General features: G+C 40.6%; 1 protein-coding gene across 3 annotated transcripts in view; it reads left to right on the top strand.

Moving 5' to 3' along the window:
• Nucleotides 1–20,298, top strand: part of ash1l (ash1 (absent, small, or homeotic)-like (Drosophila)) — a 43,300-nt gene extending 23,002 nt beyond the window's left edge. The window contains exons 10-27 of one of the 3 annotated variants that reach the window (XM_047383246.1): nucleotides 811–919; nucleotides 1,112–1,318; nucleotides 1,415–1,555; nucleotides 3,661–3,769; nucleotides 4,554–4,703; nucleotides 5,031–5,098; nucleotides 5,451–5,617; nucleotides 5,759–5,911; nucleotides 8,399–8,453; nucleotides 8,729–8,861; nucleotides 10,334–10,606; nucleotides 10,885–10,971; nucleotides 11,087–11,177; nucleotides 12,845–12,983; nucleotides 13,093–13,265; nucleotides 13,467–13,633; nucleotides 14,046–14,475; nucleotides 17,957–20,298. In XM_047383246.1, the coding sequence (XP_047239202.1) occupies nucleotides 811–919; nucleotides 1,112–1,318; nucleotides 1,415–1,555; nucleotides 3,661–3,769; nucleotides 4,554–4,703; nucleotides 5,031–5,098; nucleotides 5,451–5,617; nucleotides 5,759–5,911; nucleotides 8,399–8,453; nucleotides 8,729–8,861; nucleotides 10,334–10,606; nucleotides 10,885–10,971; nucleotides 11,087–11,177; nucleotides 12,845–12,983; nucleotides 13,093–13,265; nucleotides 13,467–13,633; nucleotides 14,046–14,475; nucleotides 17,957–18,048 (2,744 nt within the window). In that variant the 3' untranslated portion in view covers nucleotides 18,049–20,298. Of the gene's footprint in view, nucleotides 1–810; nucleotides 920–1,111; nucleotides 1,319–1,414; nucleotides 1,556–3,660; nucleotides 3,770–4,553; nucleotides 4,704–5,030; nucleotides 5,099–5,450; nucleotides 5,618–5,758; nucleotides 5,912–8,398; nucleotides 8,454–8,728; nucleotides 8,862–10,333; nucleotides 10,607–10,884; nucleotides 10,972–11,086; nucleotides 11,178–12,844; nucleotides 12,984–13,092; nucleotides 13,266–13,466; nucleotides 13,634–14,045; nucleotides 14,512–17,956 lie in introns of all 3 variants that reach the window. The other 2 variants (XM_047383244.1, XM_047383245.1) reach the window with 2 other exon arrangements.
• The last annotated feature ends 105 nt before the right edge of the window (nucleotides 20,299–20,403 follow it).

The following is a 20,403-nucleotide window of genomic DNA, read 5'->3' as shown; positions in this document are numbered from 1 at the left end:
CGCATCCATCCCTCCCTCCATCCATCCATCCCTCCCTCCCTCCCTCCATCCCTCCCTCCCTCCCTCCCTCCATCCATCCCTCCCTCCATCGCATCCATCCATCCATCGCATCCATCCATCCATCCATCCCTCCCTCCATCCATCGCATCCATCCCTCCCTCCCTCCATCCATCCCTCCCTCCCTCCATCCATCCCTCCCTCCATCCATCCCTCCCTCCATCGCATCCATCCATCCCTCCCTCCATCCATCGTATCCATCCATCCATCTATCCCTCCCTCCATCCATCCATCCATCCCTCCCTCCATCCCTCCCTCCCTCCCTCCCTCCCTCCCTCCCTCCCTCCCTCCCTCCATCCATCCCTCCCTCCCTCCCTCCCTCCCTCCCTCCCTCCCTCCCTCCCTCCCTCCATCGCATCCATCCATCCATCCCTCCCTCCCTCCCTCCATCGCATCCATCCATCCATCCATCCATCCATCGCATCCCTCCCTCCCTCCCTCCCTCCCTCCCTCCATCCATCCCTCCCTCCCTCCATCCATCCATCCATCCATCGCATCCATCCCTCCCTCCATCGCATCCATCCATCCATCCATCCCTCCCTCCATCCATCCATCCATCGTGGTTCCTTATTTAAAGCCTGATTACCGTAGAAATATGTGATGTAATTTCCTGCTGGACCTTTGTTATGTTTTTAAAAAATGGCCAAAACTAGGAAGAGACTGTGAAGAATGAATTCTGGAAAAGTTTGGAATTTTGAATGAAAACTGTGTGGGTACCATTTAAAAAGTGTAACTCTTTGTCATATGTCACAGATGTGTATGTAGACGTGAAGCCTCTCTATGGGTATGAAACAACTACTTGCAACTGCAGACCTCCTGAGACTTCAACTGAAAAAGGGTGCCTCGATGATTGCTTGAATAGGTACAGAAACGTAACGACAAAGCTTGATTCTATTTCTAGATTTCCCATTAGTAGGTTTCATGTTGCTGGCTTTTTCAGCAATAATGGTTGGTTCACAGTAAGTTTCATTTTAATAGAGTATGAACAAAATGCCAAATCGATTCAAAAGTATCACAGTCACACTGAAATGAACCTTTTATTGTGATTTTGCAGGATGAGCTTTGCCGAGTGCTCCCCTAGTGCGTGTCCTTGCAGTGATCAGTGTGACAACCAGCACATCCAGAGACACGAGTGGGTCCAGTGTCTCGAGCGATTCCGTGCTGAGGGAAAGGGTTGGGGAATTCGCACCAAGGAGTCTCTCCGTGCTGGTCAGTTCATCATCGAATACCTCGGAGAAGTGGTTAGCGAGCAGGAGTTCAGGTGAGACGGTTAGATCGTTTCCCGCCTAATGCTTTCTTTTGAAGATGACAGAAATTCTGTTTGAAACTATATTGCTTCATGTCTGGTGTGTTTTAGGAACCGAATGATGGAGCAGTACCACAATGGCCACTACTGTTTGAACCTTGACAGTGGGATGGTGATTGACAGTTTCCATATGGGCAATGAGGCACGCTTCATAAACCACAGCTGTGAACCCAACTGTGAGATGCAGAAGTGGTGGGTGTCATGATAACTTGAAATGGTTTCCCTTAAAACCATCCTGCGTTAACCTTAAAAGATATCTATCCAAGAACCTGCTGGACAGCACATGAGCTACTGCCGCAAGGTGTTCTGAACTGGTAGTTTACCCAAACCTGGTTAATACTGCTTCCATTATCTTTGTGCTTCTTAAATATTCCAAGTTTAATATGCTTGGAGTGTTATAAATAGCCAGTCGGATTAAATTACGAAGGATATTGAGCCACTGAGATAAAGAAAGATGCATCAGAGAAGCTGGAAGTTGATGCAGCTGTACACTTCAGTATTTAGTCCTGAAACTGCTTACATCAGCCAGTAATCAGGCTGGAAATTGGCCATTTAGCTAAATGCTACTTTATTTGTGGTAATTTAGGACAATTGCACTGGATATATTTAGATTTCTTACACAGAATTGGATTTAACATTTTTTTTTTTAACTAAGTATTGGTTAAAATGTGTTAAAAGAAAAAATACAGTGTGGAAAATGCAAAGAAATTTGCAGACCTTCTTCCTGTTCTTTAGAAGCATGATGTGTTCACAGGCCTGCATCGGTTCACTTTTATAAGGACAAGTTGCCTTTGTGGGTTGAGGGGTTGATGTAGTGATGGCTTATAGTTTGTGTGACCACCTTGCTGCAGGATTTACAATCTTAAACAACGTTCCAAAATCATTCTGTTTGAGAAGAGTAAGAAGGTAAGATAGATGTGTAATTTGAATTTGAAGCATTCTTTCGAGCAACAACAGGATCCCTACACTAAGTTCATTCGCCATTATTGTTTTTGAAAAGAACGGTATGGAGAAAGTCAGAGGTTTGTGGGTTACTGCTGTATCCACCTGTGATTCATGAACGCCCAGCAGGAGCTCAGAGGCGGCACATCTTTGTTGGTTGATGACAGACAGTTTGGTAAAAGAGGCCCTGGACTACTTAAAATGGGTCAAACAAGGACCGGAAATTTTACAAATTTAAATGTGTATATAAACAAATTTAATTATTTAAATGCCCCTTTGGAGCTCCTTTTGCAAAACTGTGTCACTGTTTGCTTTTAAGATTTTCCTAAAAACAAAATCTAGAGTGTAACCTAAAACAGATATGTAGCTACAGTGTAAACATGGAAATGTTGATCTAGTTTGGGTCACTTACCTGTTAGCTCTGAAAGCACTTCTAGCAGGTGTGACTCTACCTCGAAACCACAGCCCTGTAATTTTATTTCTGTGGTGGTAATCTGATGAGGTCACCTCGCTCCTTGACACGACTCAGCTACATAAACGGTTTAAAGTCACTTTCTCCCTAGAGGTTGTTCACACTGCCAGACTTGTCTGGACAGTCCGCCCTGTCCCTGATTCTTCACAAGTGACACCATTTAAAGCATTTGTGATCACCTTTTCGCCCTCAGAGGTTTTGCTCGTTGAGCCCTCTTATAAACCAGGACACCAGCGTGTGAGGTCCAAATGTGGAGTGGCTCAGCTGAAATAAAAATCCTCCTCAAGGCTGGAGGAATTTCAGCACCAAACCAGACAAGTCATTCATCTTGTCACAGAAGAGAGATTGTATGCAACCAGGCCTTAGATACTGCTTTGGTGCTTGAAGACAATGTGCTGAAGCAGCTTTTTTTGGCCTGTTGAAGGAATAAATTATTGTGTGCCTGGGAAACAGAATATTGGGTTTTGTTCTTTAAGGAATAGTGAAAAGCTGGGACCCAGTTTCATTTGGAGTGGAGAGAAACAACTGTAATGTGTACAACCTTTAGTGCCAGTTAAAAATAGGTTTAGCTGTCTATATGTCATTATTATTAAAGCTTACACTTCAGGAATAAAGTTATGTAAATTAGTTTTCCATTAATCTGTTGTAGACTTTGATTCTGGTCCTCTACAACACAAAAAGACAAATAAAAAAAAACGATCAAAATGACACGAAAGTTTTGCTTTTAAAAAAATCTTTAATGTATTTCTGGTGTGATCATATCTATTATAGATCTGTTACATAATAGTGGTCTTTTTAATGAATCATTCTTTGTAACAGTTTCCATCACAACATCTGCTAAAGAATAGGCTTGTTAACAAGCTAATCAACTCATGTTTTGCAGGTCAGTGAACGGGGTTTACAGAATCGGTCTCTTCGCTCTCAAGGACATCCACAGCGGCACTGAACTCACCTACGACTACAACTTCCATTCCTTCAACACAGAGGAGCAGGTGAAGCTTCAGCTAACATTTTCACCTCTTCACAGACGTGTTGTTCTTCAAAAGTATCTTCAGGAGATAAAACAAGTTCTCGTCTCATCCCGCGAGTTTGTTAATTATTAATAATGAGAAGGGAAACGGTTTATGCAAAACAGATCCCAGTTTAGTTTTAGTTCAGCACACTGACGTCAGGTAACAGCTTTTTATTTATCTCAGTGAAATGAGATTAAATCAGCTTCGTTTCAGTTCATTTTTTCATCCTGCCAATATAAAAGCAGACAAGAAACTCGATACCCGAATTGGTTGCATTTATCCTTTTCATGTGTCCGTAACAACTTGTCCCATGTCACTACGCCCACAACTTCAGAAATACCCCTACAACAAGATGCATTTAAAATGTATGACCTATTTTGACTATAAGTTTTGAAATTTTTGCATTATATGATAGAACCAAAAATACTCCGGTACAAAATTTCTTCTCAATACAAGGCTTAAAAATTCAGGAGAGTAAGGATAGTTTCCTTATTTTTATGTCCCTTCTTAAATTGTCCTTTTTGAAGCAATAGTATTCATCACCTTATCTCCTAGATAAGTGCCAGACACTTTAGAAACCAGTCACATATATTTTGTTCATTGGTGCATTTCCTTGTCTTCAAATTTTATTACAAACTTTTTTTGGTTTGTTTTTTGAAATGTTTGAAAAAATGTCAGTTCTGCTCCTTTTAGTCTTAGCAAAGCCCATAAGAAATTCCAGTTTGACTTTTGTTCACACTTTGTTTTTGCTTTTTCTCTGCAGCAAGTTTGCAAGTGCGGCTCGGAGAGCTGCCGGGGCATCATCGGAGGGAAGAGTCAGCGCATCAACGGCCTCCCTGGAAAAACGGGAGGCGCTCGGAGGTTGGGTCGACTCAAGGAGAAAAGGAAGTCAAAACACCAACTCAAAAAGAGAGTAAGTGATATTTTTGTTAAAGGAAAGTTTATAAAGGATTGTATGAGGTTTAATTTCAGGGCTTGCCATCCTTTCATCTAAATTAGGATTTGAGTGAAAACTGTGACCTGAACACTTATCTAGGTCTAGAAATGTCTCTGAGTATTTCCAACCTTTTGTGTGGACATCATTTTCTCTTGACTCAGAATTGATCTGGGTAGGTCACAATGTTTTTAAAAATGTATCTCGGAATGCCTGAAAGGGTCTTCTTACCTCGTTGGCTTGAAGTTCTGCCAGGCTGTTTCGACTTGGAGACATGGTCTTAAATCCAGTTTTCTTTAACTTCAGGAAGAAGAGACCAGCGACGGCAACAAGTTTTATCCACATCTCATGAAGCCCATGTCTAACAGAGAAAGGCAAGACAAATGTGTCTTCTAAGTCTGGTTTTAAATTCTCTGACTAAAACATGTTTTATTAATACACTCCTGCTTTCATTATTTATTATTTTCTGGAGAAAATGGAAAGATTCCTTTTAATCTGCACTTTACAATCATCTCTACATGCTTTGGTAGTACTCACTCTTTTTAAGAGTGAGCAGAGCAGCAACTAAAAAGTGTCATTAGATAGTTGATTAGTTGGATAAAATTATCAGTTACATGTCACTGCAGCAGCAATGACCCCTATTGTACACCTACACCCTGCAGAGCTACAATAAGAGAAAGACTAACCTTTTATTTAGACTGACTTCTTCTCTCCTGTCGTGATCAGAAACTTTGTGCTGAAGCACAGCGTTTTTCTCCTGCGAAACTGGGAGAAGATGAGGGAGAAACAGGAGCTGCAGAAGAGAGAGGGTGAAAGAGAGAGGGATGCCAGCAGCCTCTCTATGTACGCTCGCTGGGGAGGAGTTATCCGAGACGATGGGAACATCAAGTCAGGTTAGTGAACAGGCATAAAGTAACAAACATGTCAGAAAAAGAGAATAGAAATTTATTACAAACGCTGAAAATTGGCATGGAGCTAGCTTTATCTCTGCTGGCTAATCTGAACTGCTTCTAACATCCATCTGCTCTTTTCAGACGTGTTCCTGACCCAGTTCTCAGCTCTGCAGACATCGCGGTCAGTTCGGACTCGGAGACTCGCTGCAGCTGAAGAAAACACAGAAGTGACTCGCACCGCACGTCTGGCGCACATCTTCAAGGAGATCTGTGACATGATCACCAGCTACAAAGGTTAGTGGAGGGAAACACCATGATTTATTCTGCTTTAGCAAGTTTTGCCAAACTCACAGTCGTAATATAAACACCACTCCCATATTGAGCTGAATTATTGACTTAATAATGAAATAAAAACAAATTTAACTGAAGTTTCTGAGAAAGCTGGTGATATTTGGTATGTCTTACATGGACAAGGCATCACACTCCTTCACCCCATAAAAGTGCATCAAGTTTTTTTGTCACGTTGCCTCAGTACAAAAAAAACATAATGAAAGGGAACAGGTTTAAGGTGCTGACTCGGCATTCAAATATCTTCAAATCTCAGTACATGCGAAGGTTGTTGTGATACAAAAATTTCAAATTAATTCCTTTTGCTAATTTTAACATTGAGGAGAAATGAAGCACTTTTTTAATATAGAGCTGAAAAAAAAAAAAATCAAAACCGTAAGTCACTGGTGGTTCTTTTATTGTCTTAATTAGTGCAAAATTAGTAAGCTGTATGCAGTTATGTAGCAAAACAGGAAACATGATGGCACTTACTAGAAGGGTTAATATCAATATCCTTTTGAAACATTTATGGGCCTCCCCAAAAACCCGAGTTTGAAAACAAACAGAACATTCAAACAGCATCTATATTTTTAAGATTGTCTTACTGAGAACAAAACCAATAGGTACCAAGTCATCTGCCATTAAGATAAAAAATACATTAAAAGTGTCACTTTCCTTTATAGCAAAACAGGAGACGAGATGAAACTTGCTAGAAGTGTTTGTCTCTTGATGGAAGTATGCACCTTTGATTCAGTAAAACAAATGTTTGGAAAATATGTTTCTCAATAGTGTAAATAAAGATTTATTCTATGTATGTCCAGATTTTCCAGCAGCCATGTTAAACTTGTGTGCTTCAGGTGAATTTTTTTCATATTTTCTATGGTGATCAAACAGAGTCAGCAGGTTAGGTTGCCACAGTTTCTTAACTTGTAGAACAACGCTATTTAATAACTTTAAAATGTGCAGCATGTATGATATTTTCGTATTAGCTATTGCCGCCAACTACAGAGAGAAATTGCTAATAATTAAGCGGGTTACATTAACCTATGTGGTCCTGCATGTTTAATACTTTGCTGCTGCAGTAGCAGGAACTTTATTGACCTTTTTAAATTCCTCATTAACATCAATGTCAGTTTTTTAAATGCTTTGAGTTTCTGATCCTACTCAACTTTAGAACCACAGCTTGCATATGGACCTATGGACTACCTTTGGCTTTCCCTGTTTATCTGCTTCCTAGGCAAAATACCATAATTCAATTCAGTTTATTTATATAGTGCCAATTCACAACACATGTCGTCTCAAGGCACTTCACAACAGTCGGGTACATACATTCCAATTAATCCTAACCATTGAACAGTGCAGTCAGATTCAGTTATTTATTCAAATTGGATAAAAAGTTTTTCTGTCTAAGGAAACCCAGCAGATTGCATCCAGTCAGTGACTTGCAGCATTCACTCCTCCTGGATGAGCATGTAGAGACAGTGGACAGTGACTGGTGTTGACTTTGCAGCAATCCCTCATACTGAGCATGCATGTAGCGACAGTGGAGAGGAAAAACTCCCTTTTAATAGGAAGAGACCTCCAGCAGAACCAGGCTCAGTGTGAGTGGCCATCTGCCACGACCGACTCAGGGTTTGAGAGAACAGAGCAGAGACACAAAGAGAACAAATAAGCACTGATCCAGGAGTACTTTCTATGGGAAGGAAAAGTAAATGTTAATGGATGTAGCTCCTTTAGTCGTTTCACCTGGAAAGAAAGAACAGATAAACTCTGAGCCAGTTTTCAAGGTTAGAGTCTGAAAGAGAGCACATAGAGTTAGTTACATTAAAGCTCAGTCAATCGCCATGTCTAGGAGAGAGAAAGGGTTGAACACTGAAAGACAGGGCCATGTGGATCATCTGTAGAAGGTGAGCATTAAGTTGTTGCCAGCAGAAGCTTGGATGATGCCCCTCTCCAGAAAGGTGTCACAGGTAGACACAGAGTCAGGCCAGGTGTAGCTTCTAGGAAGAGAATAGAGAGAACATAAAGTTAAAAGCTGAAATAACAGCAAATGTTATCTAAGAGTAGTTTAAAACTTCTCTTCCTTCACTATTATAATTTTCAGTCATTACTGGTCACACAAGCCCTAAAAGGGAGGGGAAAGCCTGAACATCTGTGTTTCTGCAGCGCTGTTGTGCAAACTTGTGTGCCAGCTTGGCGAAAGTACGGCAATTCAATTTTGTATACATTTTACACAATAAATCTCATTTTTTGGTATTGATTATATATAAATATCGATAATTTAAAAAACCCTTGTGCTCGCAGTTCAGTGTCTGCACAAAGTGCTGGAGAAATAAGTTTGATCTGTTAAAGCCCTACCTCTCCCCTTCCTGCTAATTTTAGCCTAAACTTGAATTTTAAGTTCATAATGGTGGAAAATTAGGACAGTAACAAAACATTTTGTTGTAACTTCAGACTCATCCGGACAAATACTTGCTGCTCCGCTGGTGAACCTCCCATCCAGGAAGAGGTAAGAGTGTGAACTCTGTTTTTCTATCAGCAGTGTTACTTAAAAACTGTTACACTGTGTGGATGCTGTACACAAACAGACACGATTATCTTTCGACACGCATTTGAACCGTGAAAGCATGTGTCCGAAGTGTTGATTGTAATCAGTTGGTGTCAAAACAAAAACAGCACTCATTCTAAAGCTGTTATTCGGCTGAGACCAACATTTATTTTGTTGTAATCAGTGGCAACGACGTTCAACTGGAAACTGATGCTTTTGTCTTTGTGTGCCAACAGGAACAGCCAGTACTATGAGAAGGTCTCCGACCCTCTGGACCTGAGCACCATCGAGAAACAAATCCTCACCGGCCATTATAAGACTGTGGAAGCGTTTGATACAGACATGCTCAAAGTGTTTCGCAATGCTGAGGTAAGCAAGTTTGTCTCCATTATTGAGTCTCAGCCTTTTCACTTTAGTATTAAATGCTGTGTGGCAAAAATACTCACAGTAGGACTATGACAACACTTTCCAGTCATAGGGTTCAAAATATAAATATAGAGAAACTATAATTAGTAACCAAAATTCACCTGTGCCTTCCTGATTGCATTTTGATCATTTTTAGGCAAAAATCTCTGATAAGTAGGACCTGATATTAAATGTTTCAAAAGAAACCTCTGAAAATGTCATGGGATGTCAGTTGACATTTAGTGCTTTGAATTGCATTAACACTTATTTAGACTTAAGCAAGGTTTCATTTTAGGTTGTCTGACGACATGAAGTAGGCGAAAGCTCTGCCATGAAACATTATTCTACGGTCTAAAAAAAAAACCACTCAAGAACATATGAAAAGTCATTTCTAAGGCTTTGCACCTCCTGCGAGCCCTAATGAGAGCCATTATGCATCAGTCATTTGGTCATTCTGTTTTTTACATATCAACAAACAACATGATCTTTGACAATCTTTTATATGGGGTATCTGCTTTAATCCCTGTGTTGGATAATCTTGTAATCCCTTAATCTTCTGTTAGATCTGAAACTGCTACATCTATAAATTAACCTACAGCACGGTTTTTATTATATGCAAAGTGTTTGTTGTACTTTTCTTGAATTAAAACAGATTAGCTTTTATGGCATGCAGTTCTTATAAAAAAAAATATTGGAGTTGACACATCAGAACTCAGAGAAAACCTGGAATCTGTCTTGGCCTCTAGTGGACGAAGCCTTAAATATGACACTATGAAATGAAGGCTAAAGCATTTAGTCTTCATCGGACACTGAAAGGAAAGGAGAACTCTATTCAGCATAATTCCAGGTTCTCGGAGCTTGCTCCATAAAAAATCAAAATGATTGTTTAAGGCACTTCTGAGCAGCTCCGCGCAGCCTTTTGCAATCAGTCAGTCCTTGCTATGAATTCCTGTCTTTCTCACATGTCACCTAAATGGGATTCGTGATCCTTCAAGTACAATCTGCAGGCCCCTTTGATTTGCATCTATAGCTGAGCTGTTTAAACAAGTGCTACTTAAAAGCTCTTGAAGTCGATTCGTCTTTCAGTCAGAGGAGTTTGAAGTGGGTCTAAAAATCAGGATAACCTTTTCTTATCAAGGGTTTTTTTATGGAGAGTGAATTTTTCTAAAACTTGAAGCTAAGGGGTGCTATTAGCTTGTTAGATGAAGTTTCTCTTAGTTTTGAATACATTTGTCTTTTTATATTACTTTTTCCTGCAGATCATTCATAAGTCTTTACTGAATGATGAGCGTACCTCTGGTCTCTGCTTAACTTTATTGCAGAGCTAATATATATTATGTCTATGATCAATTCATGCTTTTGCTGTTTCTTCTAATACTATTTCCATCTGTACATCTAAAAAGCACCAACGTTTACGGCCATTCTGTTCTGATCAGAAATATTACGGCAGAAAGTCGTCAGTGGGCAGGGACGTATGCCGGCTGAGGAAAGCTTACTACAGCGCCCGAAACGAAGCTGCGGTCCAGATTGACGAGATCGTGGGCGAGACCGCCAGCGAGGCAGATAGCTCGGAGTCGCTAGAGCGCGATCACGTTCACCATCACCAGGGAGGAGGGTCGGGTTCACACGACAAGGACGATGACGTCATCCGTTGCATCTGTGGAATGTACAAAGATGAAGGAGTGATGATCCAATGTGAAAAGTGCATGGTTAGTAATGAAAAGAAGTTGAAAAATGGAGGGATTGTTATTGGTATGAGAACATGTGCCCGTTAATATGTTTCTGTTTAGACTTTTCCAGAAGAAGGAGCTGTTAGTTCTCTATGCGTTTTAATTTTAGTGAATGGAAATAAAGGTTTTTAATGTTGATCACACTTTAACTTAAAAAATAAATGTAACTGTGTGAATCTGCACCAGCTGGCCACTAAGATGTTTTACATGTTTCTCTGTGTGAACTTGTAGAAATGTGTTTGTTTTTTCAATTAAAGGTGTGGCAGCATTGTGACTGTATGCGTCTGGAGACTGAAGTGGAGCACTACCTGTGTGAGCAGTGTGACCCTCGACCTGTAGACAGGGTACATCTCTCTCTCTTTAACGTGTCCATCAAGGCTTTAGTTATTTGTTTCCTCCATTTTTTTAAACCGGTTTTACTGTCACCTTCTCATGCTCCTTGCGTTGTTGTCACAACAGGAGGTTCCCATGATACCCCAACCCAGCTATGCACAGGCTGGCTCTATCTACTACATATGTCTCCTTAGAGATGACCTTCTGTTACACCAAGGTATGGAAGCAGAAGAACTAGCAGCACAAAGCTAATGCTGTTTATAGCTAATCTTTGTAAATAACAAACATTTAAACATTTCAAATGTGTTGCATTTGTGATCTAGTTGTTTAAATTGCCTTGTAAAAGCATTCATACCTCTTGAACTTTCTCACACTTTGCCTCTTTCTAAACACAAAGTAGTTTATGATTCTGGAGTTGAATGCATGGTTTAATTTAATTTTTATAAATTCAAATCTGAAAAGTGTGCCGTGCATTAAGTATATTTGGCCTGTCCACCATCTTGAGTGTCTCCGTATCGCTTCACGCATTTCACAACATTGTAACATTGCATACTTTTGGACCATGGATAAGTATCTAGAGTTGTTACAGCCTCCTGATAAGGCCATGTACCTCAAGAAAATTGCAGTCATCAACCAGGTGGAGCCATATGTACTGCCTATTGGTTTGTTTAGCGCAAATCCGGAGGATTGGTTGCACAACAATTTTTTTTTATAGCCACAACATAGGCAAAAATCCAAATTCAATATCGCGTTTTATTGGATAATTACATAATTGTTATAATACTAGATATACAGCATAACAGTAAAGGTGAAAAGCAGCCTACATCTAGCTGGTCAAGACGTGAGACTGCAACTTACTGAAGTAGGTCACAGCGCTAAGTGCTGCCACCCAGCTTAGGATCAACTGATCAGCTCACGGTCTTGGCAGACTTCTTTCCAGAATTTTATTACAGTACATGTGGACGAACATTATTTATTTACCCGTCACAAAACGTGCACTGCACACTCGGGCGTATGTGAGGTTCGAGCTGTCCAATCACGCCCTGGAAGATTGAGCCACACTAGTTGTCGTTGTGTACTCCGTGTTTTTGTTTTCTCACGCTGATTTTCTATCACGGCGGGCAGACGATAGACTGAACGTTGGTCTTGACCACCACGTGCAGGTTATTCCCATAGTTCAATCAATAGTCTGGAGTTTTACTTCAAAATCAGCAGCAAATCCTAGAAGAAACCCTGTAAGAGGTTATAGAAGTCTTAAGACTGGGATGGAGGTTCATTTTGGAGCAGGACAATGACATTTAGAGATGGAACCAGAGCTACAATGGAATGGCTTGGCTTAGATTAAAACATATTCATGTGTTGGGGTGGCCTAATCAAAAGGCCAGACCTAAATCCAGTTGAGAATCTGTGGCAAGACTTCAAAATTGATGTTCAGACTTTCTCCATCCAATCTGTGTGAGTCCTTCTGCAGAATAAGACAAACATTATAGTCTGTTGATGAACAAAACTGGTAGAGACGTACCTCAACGCCCAGCAGCTATAATTGCAGCAAAAGGGGGTTCAAAAAATGATTGACTTGGGTGCTGAATGCAAATGCATGCCCTGTTTTTCAGATTATCATTTGTTAAAACAAAAAAGATTAAAACCATGTATAATTTTCCTTCCAGTTCACAGTTATGCACTACTTTGGTCTAACAGACAAGATGCCAACAGAATACATGTTATTCTCTCAGTTTACTTACCACAGTGTTCCAAAACTACAGTGTGCAAAATGTACCATGCTACATATCTGTTAGCATGTACAGTGACTTTTTCAAGCACAACATTAAATAGACTTAAAGTGCCAGGTCTTCTGTTTGTAATCGGTCTGTTTGTTACGAGCAGGTGACTGTGTGTATCTGATGAGAGACAGCCGGCGCACTCCTGAAGGTCAGCCCATTCGCCAGTCTTACCGTCTCCTTTCCCACATCAACCGTGAGAAACTGGATATCTTCCGAATTGAGAAACTGTGGAAGAATGAAAAGTAAGTTCACATCCATAGTGAAGATGAGGAGATAAGACAGCAAAGTTGTATGTTAACATCAAACCGCATCATTATATTGCTCTTATATTTATCCACTCAAACTCTGAAGGGGTGAGCGCTTTGCTTTTGGTCACCACTACTTCCGTCCTCATGAGACGCATCATTCCCCTTCGCGGCGTTTCTACCAGAACGAGTTGTTCCGCATGCCACTGTATGAGATCATCCCCCTGGAGGCAGTGGTGGGAATGTGCTGTGTCCTTGATCTTTACACATACTGCAAAGGTAAGGAGAAAACATGCGTCTAGTTGACCAAACCGAGAAGCACGCATGCTGTTCTGGTTGATGTGTAAAAACGTGTCTTTATGAATATGAAGCAGGACAGAGCTGACACATTAAAGGTCCGGTCTGAGATCAGTTTCAGACAGCAACATTTGACTTAATTCCAGCGTTTTTCTACTAAAGCAAAGTACATTTGTCCTACAGGAAGGCCAAAGGGTGTAAAGGAGCAAGATGTGTACATCTGTGATTATCGTTTGGACAAATCGGCCCACCTGTTCTACAAGATCCACCGGAATCGCTACCCTGTCTGCACCAAGCCATATGCCTTCAACCACTTCCCTAAGCGGCTCACGCCTAAAAGAGACTTCTCGGTGAGACTTGGTCGTGTTTTGTTGGGATCCGCTTCTGTTTTAAAAACTGTGACAGAGTGCGAACATTATTTCTGTAGCCTGCAGCAAGCTCCTCGGTTTGTGTTTGGGCCGACCAGAAACAAATGAGAGAAACCACATTTATTTATTACATCCTAAGGGGAAACCACAGTGAGATACGTGTTTCATTGCTGTTTGCATGTTAATATGAGGGATGATGCAAAGCCTGAGGCTATTTAAATATTAAGCAGGAGGTTTTTATTGTAGGAAGAGGGAAACTCGTAATCTAACTGTGTAGAAATAGTGTTTTTGACAGGAAATTTTAATTGGTTTATTTTTGTTATCATATTTATCCATCTAAAGCTTAAATAGTCCTATCTTTGTGAACATTGTTTTTCATTTTATGTTCTTCCAGCCTCATTATGTTCCTGACAACTATAAGAGAAATGGAGGCCGGTCTGCCTGGAAAAGCGAACGATCCAAAGAAGCCGCCGGCTGCGAGGATGACGCCTCTTCCTGCGACCGAGGCGAGGATTTCACACATGGGGCGGAGGACGGAAGGTCGGTAGAGGATGACGTAGACACGGCGCGGGAGGATCCTGAACTTCTTTCAAAGGAAAGGGCAAGAACAGGTGACAAGGAGGAGGATGAGGAGGAAGACGAAGGGCTGCAGGCCGGCGTGCGGAAGGAGCTGGGGGAAAGTGCTGAAGACAGGATAGGAGAGATGCTTGAACTCCCATTGTCTTCAGCCTCCTCGCCACTCCCTCACCCAGCACTGAGCAGGAGGGAGGCCCAGAGGGAACGGCTCGACAAGATTTTACTGGATCTGCTGCACAGAGCGCCCAGTAAGAACGGTGAGGGACCGGGAACAAAGTGGGGGGGTAGGTCAACAGATACATGTGGGCCGCTTTGTCATGTCATTCATAGTTTGATTTTAAATTACTTCAAACACATCTTCAGATACAGTGTTTGATCTCCCTTCAAGTTTATTCTCTTTTTTCAGGATCTATATAAATTATATACATCTCTTGCTAAAATATTCTTACTTCTTGAACGTTCCCACTCTTCTCCCACAATCACAAACTTCTATGTATGTTTCTAGGATGTGAAATGATTGGCAGACACAAAGTAAATCATAGTCTCAAAGTGGACTGGCTCAGTCAGATTGTAGGGAGACGTTCATTTTCAAGTGTTTCCATAGATTCTCCATTGGATTTAGGTCTGTACTTTGACTGAGCCATCCTAACACATAAATATGCTTTGATCTTTGATCTTAAACATTTCATTGTACCCTTGGCTGTGCGTTAAGAGTTGTATTTCTGGAAGGTGAACTTTTCAATTCAATTCAGTTTATTTATATAGCACCAATTCACAACACATGTCGTCTCAAGGCACTTCACAAAAGTCAAGTTCATACATTCCAATTAATCCTAACCATTGAACAGTGCAGTCAGATTCAGTTATTTATTCAAATTGGATAAAAAGTTTTTCTATCTAAGGAAACCCAGCAGATTGCATCCAGTCAGTGACTTGCAGCATTCCCTCCTCCTGGATGAGCATGTAGAGACAGTGGACAGTCACTGGTGTTGACTTTGTAGCAATCCTTCATACTGAACATGCATGTAGCGACAGTGGAGAGGAAAAACTCCCTTTTAACAGGAAGAAACCTCCAGCAGAACCAGGCTCAGTGTGAGCGGCCATCTGCCACGACTGACTGGGGGTTTGAGAGAACAGAGCAGAGACAAAAAGAGAACAAAGAAGCACTGATCCAGGAGTACTTTCTATGGGAAGGAAAAGTAAATGTTAATGGATGTAGCTCCTTTAGTCGTTTCACCTAGAAAGAAAGAACAGATAAACTCTGAGCCAGTTTTCAAGGTTAGAGTCTGAAAGAGAACACATATAATTAGTTACAGTTAAGATCAGTCAATTTCCATGTCTAGGAGAGAGAAAGGGTTAAACACTGAAAGACAGGGCTATGTGGATCATCAGTAGAAGTTGAGCATTAAGTTGTTGCCAGCAGAAGCTCGGACGATTCCCCTTTCCAGAAAGGTGTCACAGGTAGACACAGAGTCAGGCCAGGTGTAGCTTCTAGGAAGAGAAAAGAGAGAACAAAGTTAAAAGCTGAAATAACAGCAAATAATGCAAAATTGGAGAGTAGTGTGAGAATGTAGCGAAGAGGGTGAAAGTGGTCATTATGTCCTCCAGCAGCCTAAGTCTATAGCAGCATAACTACACAGATAGTTTCAGTTCAGATTATTTAGTTAAATGGCGCTTATTTACAACAATGTCGTCTCAAGGAACCCCACAAAGGTTCCCACTGATGGTCATTGTTATACTAAAAACCATAAGGATTGGGATACCTCTCTCTGTCAGACTGATTATAACCATTGGAAAAGAGAAGGGGTCATACAGGTAGCAGAAATGGAGGGTGTGTTTGCACCTCAACCATAACTGAGGTGGTTTAGGCTAAACCTGACTCCCCCTTACTCCAACCAACAGGGAGGGAGGAAGGCTCCCTCCCTGATAACCTAAGCCACTCTAATTATAAGCTTTATCAAAAAGGAAAGTTTTAAGCCTAGCCTTAAAAGTAGACAGGGTGTCTGCCTCACGAACTAAAACTGGGAGCTGGTTCCACAGGAGAGGAGCCTGATAACTAAAGGATCTGCCTCCCATTCTACTTCTAGAGACTCTAGGAACCACCAGTAAACCTGCAGTCTGAGAACGAAGTGCTCTGTTAGGAACATATGGAACAATCAGATCTCTGATGTATGATGGAGCTAGATCATTAAGGGCTTTATATGTGAGGAGGAGAATTTTAAATTCTATTCTAAATCTTCTGCCTCAGTCTCAAGTCTTTCCCCTTACTTTCCTCCCTCCATCTTAACATCAACTCTGACCAACTCTCCTGTCCCTGCTTAAAAAAAGCATCCCCACATCGAGATACTTCCACCATGTTACACTGTGGGTATGGTACGGTTAGGTCCATATATATTTTTTACTCTGACACTAGGGTTTTTTTTAGTTTTTTTTTAACCTGTTTACTGAAACATATTCCACTTAGATAATGGTCATGGACATAATGTGCGGACTCTCCGCTTTCATTTGAGGGTATCCATGTTGAAATTGGAAGAAGAGTCTTTTTTTGAAGGGACCAAAAGTAATTAGACAACTGAATCAAAGGCTTTTTCATGGACAGGTATGGGCAATGCTTTCGTTTTGCTATTATTTAAGCAGATAAAATATCTGCAGTTGATTTGAGGTGTGGTGCTTGCATTTGGAAAACAGAAAAAAGGCCATCGGAAATATTGCAACAGTGTTAGGAGAGGTATCTAAAGGTTGGTACATCCTGAGAAAGAAAGTAAGAAAGCACTGGTGAACTCAGCAACGATAAAAGACCTGAACGTCCACAACAGTGGTGGATGATTCCAGAATCATTTCCATGGTGAAGAGACACCCCTTCGCTAAAAAACATTTGGAAAAAAGCCAGCATGGGGCGTTGTGTAGCAGTAGAGCGGGCGCCCCATTTACAGAGTCCTCTATGCAGCCTTCCTGGGTTCGATTCCTGGTCTCAAGACCTTTGCTGTATGTCTTCCCCCACTTCTCTCTCTGCCCGTTTCTTGTCTGGTAACTGTGAATAAAATCCAACTTGTGGCAAAAAAAAAATCTTAAAGTAAAGTAAAAAAAATATCCAGCACAGTTCTGGAAGAACATTCTTTGGACAGATGAAACCAAGAAGGTGTGGAACAGCATATTACCCAAAGCCTACCACATCATCTATAAAACACGGCAGAGGCCGTGTGATGGCTGCCAGTGACACTGGGACATCACTGTTTATTGATCATGTGACACAGGACAGAAGCAGTCGAATGAATCCTGAAGTGTTCAGAGATGTACTGTTAGCTCAAATCCAGCTAAATGCAGTCAAGTTGATTGGGCAGCGTTTCATAATACAGATGACCCAAAACATACATTCAAAGCAACCCAGGAGTTTATTAAAGCAAAGAAGTAGAATATTCTTTATTCTCTCACACGTAGCATTTTGGGCAGAGTCCAAACACTTATGTTTGGGTCTCATCAGAGAAGAGCCCCTTCTTTCACACATTTGGCATGTCCCCTACACAACTCATGATTTTTGTTCTTATTCCCAGGCCTCCCAGTTTAGCTGATGACCATGTCTTTTTAATTCTGCCATACTTTATATATACTTCATATTTTTTATGTTTGGCCAAACCAGCTAACTCTGTCAGAATTTGAGCACTTATTTAATTTAATAGCTAGTTTTTGGGTGAAATCTTCTAAATGTATCATCTTTCTCCTTCCCTCTAGCCATTGATGTCACCTATCTCCTCGAGGAAGGGGCAGGACGGCGGTTACGGCGAAGGACGCTTGGATTCGGAGATTTCATTGTCAGAAAATAACGTTTTTGACGTGCCTGGTATATGCACCTTTGCTTTCACTGCTTTGAAAAGAGGGGGAGGAAAACGGAGAGATGGCAAAGAAGGGAATCGAGCATTGTTGCCTGTCCAACCTTTATGGATCACAGTGCATTTAAAAGTTTACCTCTTCCAAGACAGTCATCCTCCGCTCTGAGAAGGTGGAAGGGATACAGAAGCACTTACTCAAAGGAAGTTCTGCCTTGAAAGAGAGGAAGCTGTCCCGGTCTTCTTATTTAAGTATATCATAGAAAACATTTTTTATTGAACATAGGAGAAAGTAACCCATGCACTTAAATACATCGAACATTATAAAATCATGGGTAGATGAATATTGCTTGCAGGCATTGGAAAATAAAACGGTTGGTACTGGATAGTGATGGACAGAGGGGAGGGAGGGCTTTTCTCATTATTTTCCTTGTGAATCCTGAATTATTGTTCTTCATAGTGGGATCTCGCTGTAATGATGAAATGTAAGAGATGAGAGGAAACTGGTTTATAGGAGAAAATGTAAAGCTGAGCGGTGTGCTCTGATGCTGCGCTTTAGAAAGAGAGAACAAGGGTGGATAGCTGCACTTTTGGTACCTTGAATATTGTGAAGCTCTGTGAAATGTATCTGCAATGAAAATACTCTAACACTCACAGTATTGGCTGCAGTCTGACAAAAGCAAGTTAAAAACTTAGATCTTTTTCCTGCGTTTTCCGAAGTAGCTCATTTAGAAACAGGCCTGTGGTGTGGTTTTGGGATTGGGTTTGCGCTTATGTGAAAGTCTTTTGTTATTTCTATTTTTTAGGTAGCCGTGAGGCAGTCAGCTTCGCCCCCCTGTTTTTTTAGAAGCAAAACGATTCACCAGCTTAAATAAATCAGGCAACGACCGGAGGAAGAGGAGGGAGGGTGCCGGCTTTAACTGTAACGCCTTACACAGCCGCTGCCGTCTCCTACTGCCTTGCGGGCGAGTTTGTGTCTGCAAGATTTTGTGAAATTATACCTTTTTAAAAAAAACGTCAAAAAAAATAATCAAGGGCTCGATGGCAATTAACAGTTTTAAGAAAACAATACTTAACATGAAATGTATTGTGACGGTCATATTTTCTTATATTCTGTGAGCTGGGTGGGGGCCGCGGGGCAGTGTGTACTGTATATGTGGAGCAGCGAATGACTTGCGATTATTTTCTTTTGTTTTCTTCGGACTGATTGCCATGGAGAATGTTTGTTTGAAAAGGAAAAAAAAAAAAAAAACATGATATTTGACGCGATTTCCTTTTTCCCTGCAATGTCCCGGCGCGGTAAACTGACTGACAGACCTGACGAGAACGAGAAGCTGTACAGTGCCAAGTTCTGTAAATATACACACTTTACATAAAAAGTGTCTCCAAAAGCAATATCTTGAGAATGGATTTTGTTTATTATTGTACTGTACAGGACTCAGCCCTAAATGTATTATTATTATTATATTATTTCTTCGCTATGTATTACTATAATGAAGACACTTAAGCTCTGATGATAATGTTTTTTGTAATGTCCAGAAATTCTCACCATAACCAGTCCTGATGACATGAAATTTAAGTTGTTTGTTTGGTTGCCTATAAATTAAGTCCACCTGTAAAGTGCATGAGCAAGAAGAATGTCAGAAGGCATTGGGATGTGACAGTGACTCTGCAATGACACCTTCGTCACTGAATTTTGTTAATAATATAACTTTTTTAAGGAGGAATCTGCTCCTTGTTTTTTTGCTGCAAAGTGTTGAACACTAAAAAAACAAACCAACATAAAAATGTTAAGATATTTTTAAACGCTGACAGAAAACAAAAGTAAGGCTGTCAAAACGATACCATGCTATTATAAATATATATATATAAATATATATATAAATATATTTTTTGTTTTTCTTTCAAATAGGAAAACGGTTCCGTTTTGTGATAGCGGTCATTGTATGATGCTTGTACTTGTATTTGTGTGTTTTGTGTGATCCGTTTTAGTTATTTTTAGACAATCACAAAATCAGATGCAAGCATTGTAAATGGCAGACTGACGGACATTTTGTGATGTGTACAGTTTGTCAAAACAAGAAAAAAGAAAAACAAAAGAAAAATCTTCTTCCACTCGTTAAAAAGTTTGTAATTACAATTCTTAAGTCATGAAAAAAAATGCTGTTGGTTTCTACTTTTTGTTTTATATTTGTCCTTTTTGTTTGTTTGTTTTTTAATAAAAAGCACTACATTATTGTGAATGCATATGTTGTCTGACGTTATAATTCTCACCCAGAAAAGGGTGGAACAGTGTCTCTGGATCAGGCATGACACTCTAAATTTATTTAACATTTATCCAGGTTTTGACGG

This window comes from Girardinichthys multiradiatus, chromosome 13 (genome assembly GCF_021462225.1).
Source record: "Girardinichthys multiradiatus isolate DD_20200921_A chromosome 13, DD_fGirMul_XY1, whole genome shotgun sequence".
NCBI classification, from domain to species: Eukaryota; Metazoa; Chordata; class Actinopteri; order Cyprinodontiformes; family Goodeidae; genus Girardinichthys; species Girardinichthys multiradiatus.
This window is presented reverse-complemented; position numbering and strand designations above follow the sequence as displayed.